Source organism: Mus caroli, chromosome 5, assembly GCF_900094665.2.
Source record: "Mus caroli chromosome 5, CAROLI_EIJ_v1.1, whole genome shotgun sequence".
Taxonomy (NCBI): Eukaryota; Metazoa; Chordata; class Mammalia; order Rodentia; family Muridae; genus Mus; species Mus caroli.
This window is the reverse complement of record NC_034574.1, coordinates 16,333,284-16,340,231: the sequence shown is the minus strand read 5'-3', so window position 1 is coordinate 16,340,231 and position 6,948 is coordinate 16,333,284. Positions and strand designations below refer to the sequence as shown.

The window sequence follows — 6,948 nt, the reverse complement described above, 5'->3', positions numbered from 1 at the left end:
ATATTGTGTGAGTTCCTTTGTGAATATGTTACCTCACTCAGGATGATGCCCTCCAGATCCATCCATTTGCCTAGGAATTTCATAAATTCATTCTTTTTAATAGCTGAGTAGTACTCCATTATGTAAGTAGGCTTCTTGTATATTCATGGGCATCACTTTCTTTAGGTTAGGGAAGTTTTCTCCTATAATTTTGTTGAAGATATTTACTGGCCCTTTAAGTTGAAAAAATCTTCATTCTCATCTATACCTATTATCCTTAGGTTTGGTCTTCTCATTGTGTCCTGGGTTTCCTGGATGTTTTAGGTTGGGGTCTTTTTGCATTTTTCATTTTCTTTGACTGTTGTGTCAATGTTTTCTATGATATCTTGTACACCTGAGATTCTCTCTTCCATCTCGTGTATTCTGATGCTGATGCTCACATCTATGGTTCCTGATTTCTTTCCTAGCGTTTCTATCTCCAGAGTTGTCTCCCTTTTGGTTTTCTTTATTTTTTCTACTTCCATTTTTAGATCTTGGATGGTTTTGTTCAATTCCATCACCCGTTTGGTTGTGTTTTCCTGTAATTCTTTAAGGGGTTTTTGTGTTTCCTCTTTAAGGTCTTCTACCTGTTTAGCAATGTTTTCCTGTAATTCTTTGAGGGATTTTTGTGCTTCCTCTTTAATGGCTTCTACTCGTTTAGCTGTGTTCTTTAAGTGAGTTATTAATGCCCTCTTCAAATCCTCTACCAGCATCATGACATATGATTTTAAAATCCGAATCTTGCTTTTCGGGTGTGTTGGGGTATTCAGGATTGGCTGTGGTAGATATACTGGGTTGTAGTGATGCTGAATGGTCTTGGTTTCCATTAGTAAGATTCTTATGTTTTCCTTTAGCCATCTGGTAATCTCTGGTGTTAGATTGTACTAGCTAGTTTTGTGTCAACTTGACACAGCTGGAGTTATCACAGAGAAAGAAGCTTCAGTTGAGGAAATGCCTCCATGAGATCCAACTAACTGTAAGGCATTTTCTCAATTATTGAATCAAGGGGGAAAGGCCCCTTGTGGGTGGGACCATCTCTGGGCTGGTAGTCTTGGTTCTATAAGAGAGCAGGCTGAGCAAGCCANGGGAGCAAGCCAGTAAAGAACATCCCTCCATGGCCTCTGCATCAGCTCCTGCTTCCTGACCTGCNTGAGTTCCANTCCTGACTTCCTTTAGTGATGAACAGCAATTTGGAAATGTAAGCTGAATAAACCCTTTTCTCCCCAACTTGCTTCTTGGTCATGATGTTTGTTAAGGAATAGAAACCCTGACTAAGACATAGATGTTCTAGCTGTCTCTGGTTGGAGCTTATTCCTCCTGTGATTCTGTTACCCTCTGTCAGGTCTCCTGGGAGTCCAACTCTCTCCTGAGCCTAGTGGTCAGAGCATTCTCTGCAGACAAGGGACCCTGTCCAAGAAGCTCTGTTGCTTCTGAGGCCCATGTGCTCTCTCCTGCGTGGACTGGTCTCTGAGAGACCTGGGATAAAAGATGGAGTTCTCACCTGAGTCCCAGGGTCAGAGCCCTCCTTGGAGGCCGACTCTCCTCAGTGATCCTAAGATCCTGGGTGTGCTAGGGTGCCTGCTGAATGGTCTGGGGACTTGGGACCATCCGCCAATTTTGTGCCCAAGGTGGCATGGGAGGAACCCCAGCCACTGGTTGGGCCACTGGTCGGGCCGCTGGTCAGGTGGGTTTCCTGTGTCCCTGTTCCTGCTGGCCCAAGTCCCTCTGAGTTGTTTTGGAATAGATGTTACGTTCCACTCACCAGTGATCCCAAGATCCTGGGTAAGCTAAAAAATAACCCCTGGCTGCCAGGGCGTTTCTGAGCGAAATGACAGGTGTGCAGCTCCTGCTCCAAGATTGCCTTCTTTCAACAAGCAACCGTCCTGGTAGTCCATACAACTCAAAAATGTCTGTTACCCTAGAAATACACTTTTAGTACAAGAAGATATTTCATTCCTTGAGTTTCTGGGTGAAGAAATCATAGCCTAGAGAGGTTTAAAGACTTGTTCAAAAACAAAGATCTTACAAGAGGCAGGCTGGAACTACTCTGGGATACCCAGCTGCTTTTGAATGGGCCACATTGCTGCCCATGCAGTCCTCCTAATGCTTAGCTGAAAGACTTTAGAAGACAAATATGAGTCTTTTCATCTCCTCCACAGCATACGAACAGTGATGGCTAGCAGTAATCTATGTGCATCCACAGCCATATGGACAGTGATGGCTAAAAATAACCTATGTTCCTCCATAGGCACAAGGACAGTGATGTCTAATGGTAATCTATCTTCTCTATAATAGCTGCACTCCAAGGGAAAACTTCCTGGAACCAGAATGGCAGAGTTGAAAGCCAAGTACACCTTGCTACACGATACAGTGGTGAGGTATGTTCTTTGCCAGCAAGGAGTCACCTTTTATCGTCTCTGTACTTCTTCCTTATAACAAATGGGACCTGTCTTCATTTGTCTTCCCTCTGAAATCTGGGGCAAAGATCAGAGTTCAAGTGGTTTTAGAAATCACTAAAGAAGAAGTTGTGAATGGGTGAGAAAGGAGACTGAAAAGGAAGAAACGAGGTGGGTGGGGTCATCTGTGGCTCATGTTCTGGGCCCAGTGTCACAGACTTCTGACTAGAGAACCATCTTAACTCTGCTACCAGGAAGTGACAAAGCCAGGGTACTTGTCCACTTGTTTGCACCACTCATTAGGAATTACTCCTGAAGAAAAGAGCTCTTGAACCTTGAGATGACAAACATGTGCAGTTCTCAGGCAGAGTAGGCGCTGATGTATGTATGATGACTATTGAAGACACTTTGGACAAGAAGACCCCTCTCCAATTGTCATTCAGAAGTATAGTTCTGTGACAGCTTAAGTTCTGTGACTCACTAATGTGAGTCAGTAGCAGGTCAGAAGATGGGCATCCACAGAATAAGCCATCAGCTTTGCCCAGAGCCTACTACTTGCCACTGGGTATTGAAGCTATTTCTCTTTAGTGACAAACTATCAGTGCAGGACCAAAACTATGTAGTGATGTCTTCTGCTTCCAGCTTGTGTTGTGAAATAACTACTTCCCCTCTGCTGCTCACAGTTTACCTCCTCCAGAGCTTTTCCTTCCTTCTCTACCTATTACAAAACCCACCACTCTCTCTCAAGCCCATTGGAAAAGCACAGTGAAGCAGACTCTTTGTTTTTGTGGCTAGGGCTGCAGGCAGGCAGATATGGGTTGGAAGTACTGAACCCACATAGACTGAGTGTTCCACAAGACTACATTAGAAGTTAAGTTCTCTCCTCCTGACACTGTATGTCACACGAGTATATGTGTAAACTACGACCTATGTTCTGACTGGAAGCTCATTTCTGTGCTGCCCTCCTCTCCATGTGGAAGAACTCTAGGGCCTGGAAAGCTGTCATTGGAAGGAGCCAGGTTATGCCAGATGAACAGAATGTTAACATACAAGAGCACCGAAGCATAAGAGAACAACTCCCATTTCCATTCCTGGAAATTGGAGGAGTTTTCACCAGTATTGCTCTGCTTGCTCTCTGGCACCTATCATAGTTCCTGGAACATATGAGGCTCCGATAAATGTTTGGCTGGATGCCACTAAACACATGACACAGTAAAGCGTGAGAAAATAGAGTAGGGGAAGCCTGTCACCTCAGCTAAGACAGCCTCAATCCTGTTTTAGGACATCTTTGCAAATGAGCTGAAACCTAGAGATTTTTCTTGGTAAGAACATTTAATAGGATACACACATAGAAGTGGGTGTTGGCTTTAAAATAAAATAGCAAAGGCCTGCCTATGGTTGCTGGGTAGGGTGTCTGAGACAGATAGGCCACATTGACGTGAGACAGATAGGCCATGTAGACTATAAGTCAGGAGCCAGTACTAGCTTGTAACACGCAAGAGTTCTGGAATATTCTTGGGATTGGTCTATCCAGATCTGCAGCCACTTCTTTAAACCGGGACAAGGTCACAGAATACAGCTGGGTTTGTAGGAACTCTCTTTTCTGTGATAGTCAAGACTATTTTTAGCCAAGCATCAGGGCAGGATTAAAAGCTGATTAATGTGCATAATTTTATAGGGGAATTTTCCTAGTTTCCCACTAATGGCTGCTAAAAAGCGTGCTTAATGTCTTAGGTCTGAATGAAAAAAGATCTTGGTTCAGTCTTACTTAGAGAATTAGAAGCACAAAAAAAAAGGAAAGAGAAAAGAGAAGAGAAGAGAAGAGGAAAAGAGAAAAGAAAAGAAAAGAAAAGAAAAGAAAAGAAAAGAAAAGAAAAGAAAAGAAAAAAAGAAAAGAAAAGAAAGGAAAAGAATTTCTGGGTTATTTGAGGGGCCCATTACTTTTTTCCCCCCTTCCTTGGGAGCCCTGGTCTTTCTTCAAAGTCAGAGGGAGTATCCTTTGGATTACTTGCCTCTACTCTGCTTCTGCTTGCCCCTACTCTGGATCTAGGGACCTCTGGAGGAACTCATGAGCAGATACTGCAGCTGACTGTGTACCTCTCCCAGCTAGAGGCTGGGTAACTCAGGCCAGTAGTTGAGCCTCGTTCTTGCCAGTGCTGAGACTTAGTATGACTGATCAAACTGAAACCAGGAGTAGGAACATCTGTGACATGTTCCCATCCTACCCCCAAATCCTCTCAGGAATACGGGAGAGTGGGGAAGGAGGGGTGTCCTGAAGGTGCACACGTCCCCCCTGTCAATATCTCAATGTCTTTGAAACCCAGCACGCAGGAGTCTGAGGTGCAGCTGCTGGAGAACGCCAAGCGCTTCACGGAGCAGATCCAGCAGCAGCAGGTCTGTCTGCAGCAAGCCGAAGACTTCCCCAAGGTCTTCAACACTGAGGTCTGCAAACTTCGGGAGCAGCTGCTCAAGTACCAAAATGAATACACGGCAGTGCAAGAAAGGGAGTACCATACTCAGTACAGGCTAACTAGGTGAGTCCCTGGGTCGCCCTGGAGACAGCTCCACTGTCCCACAGTCTGTGCAGGCTGACTAGGTGAGGTCTTTGCTTGTTGGAGACAGGCTGTTTCCACGTGACAAGTTAATTTGGGAGAGCGTTTAGGTATAAGAAGTCTGAGCTAACAATTACAAGCCCGGTTAGATTTCCCCTTGGCTCCCTTCACTAAAAGATCACACAAGAGCTGGGCAAAGAACTCTGGAAACTAAAATCCCTGCCATGTTTGGAGCTTTGGAAACTGCTGGGGGTGGGAAGTGGGGGGAGGGAGGAACAGAGCAAGGACTTGGCAGCCTCTTTGCTCTCCTGCCCTTCCTCTTTTGTCCCTCTCTCTTCCTGTCTCCTGGATAGCTGTGGCTCCTGACTGTACCAGATCATGTTGCTAGGCACCCAGGTCACATCGCCTTCACTTTATCTTCTAACACAGCAGCCACAGGACCCTGTAAGTTAACTTTCGTCCCCTCTTACTAAAGAAAAGTGACATCCTCATGGAAGAGTCATTTGCTTATTCAGACCTAGAGGGGAGTCACTCAGTGAAGCAAAGCAGGTGCCAGTGGGAGGGTGAACCTGGTTCCCAAATCCCCCTGCTTCCATGAAAGTCCAGCTTGCACCCCTGCATGGTGACTGGGATTTTGAGCTGTGATGTGCCAGTGCTGTGCCTGGGTGCTGGGAAGAAAGTCGAACCTGCCCTCCTAGAGTCTGTTTCTATTTAAGGTGGAGAGCTTTGGCTATTTTTAACAGTATGTAGAATTCAGACACTACAACACAATTCAGCCCTGCATGGAGACAGCAAATGCCTGAGTGGCTTCCAGGCAACCATGCGAACCCCGGACCTTGAGATTTTTCCTTGTTGCTTATTTTTTTCAACTGAGGGATAGATAAAGGAAGCAGTTTAATGAACAGAATTCTATTCAGAAAGAAAAAGAAAAACAGGCAGCTTTTTTTTTTTTTCTATGTGTCTTTCAGTCTAAATTTGTTAGGACTCTCCAGATAGAACTATAAAGGGAAAGCCAGCTATTTCCGTGAGCACTCTTTCAGCTGAAGAAAATAATGAAATTAAAACAATTGGTGGTTGTTCATTAGTCTTGCAAATAGGAATTCGTGACATTTTGTGAAAGGGTACAGAACACATAAGTCAGCTGGTTTTTAAATTGTTTAAAATTTCCAAGTATTCCTGCCAAGAAAAAAGAATTGGGGTGGGGGTGGAGGGTTTCTTGACTTTTAGGTATAGACAGGCAAACTGTTCACCAAGCTCCTTAAGATAGGGAAAGGGTGGTGTATTGCCACTTACAATGAATGAGAACAGTCAAATGCATGGGGCACTTTACAGTGAGCAGACCCCCTGGTATCCTCTAATATCAATATCTCCAGAATTAATAAGCTCATTTCCATGAAAACAATTTTGTTAGCAAAGGGAATTCCAGGGAAGAATAATGGGCTTTGTGTTTGATGTCCGTTGCCTTCACACACTTGATATTATGTGGTACAGAAATAAATCCACTCAACACTCCCAGAGAAAAAAAAGTAGGCATTTTCATCCATAGATAAAAATAAGCAAAGCCAATGAGAGAATGCTATTCATCCAAATATACAGATGATATTGGTCAGTTCAGCACAGTAAACTATCATTGTATTCAGGGCCTAAATAATACAAGTCCAAGTGGCCAACATCCTCCACCCCAGCATCTTCAGGAACGTCTGAGTCACTGGTGACTGGCAAGAGCAACATCAAGTTACTTTTACTTTGGCTTCTCTCCTCCTGGCTGCTGCTACTGCTGGTTCCTCCTGTTCCTTCTCTTCCTCTTCTTCTTCTGTCTCTTTCCTCTTCTTATACTTTTTGAGACAGGGTCTAACTAAGTAGATCAGGCTAGCCTCAAAGACACAGAGCTCTGCCTCTGCCTCTGCCTCTGCCTCTGCCTCTGCCTCTGCCTCTGCCTCTGCCTCTGCCTCTGCCTCTGCCTCTGCCTCTGCCTCTGCCTC

At 44.7% G+C, this 6,948-nt stretch overlaps 1 protein-coding gene across 1 annotated transcript in view; it reads left to right on the top strand.

The window, feature by feature from the left end:
• Positions 1-6,948, top strand: part of Ccdc146 (coiled-coil domain containing 146) — a 124,835-nt gene that overhangs the window by 81,130 nt on the left and 36,757 nt on the right. Inside the window, exons 3-4 of the mRNA XM_021163157.2 lie at positions 2,314-2,396; positions 4,739-4,948. Coding sequence (XP_021018816.1) covers positions 2,314-2,396; positions 4,739-4,948 — 293 coding nt within the window. The remainder of the gene's footprint in view (positions 1-2,313; positions 2,397-4,738; positions 4,949-6,948) is intronic.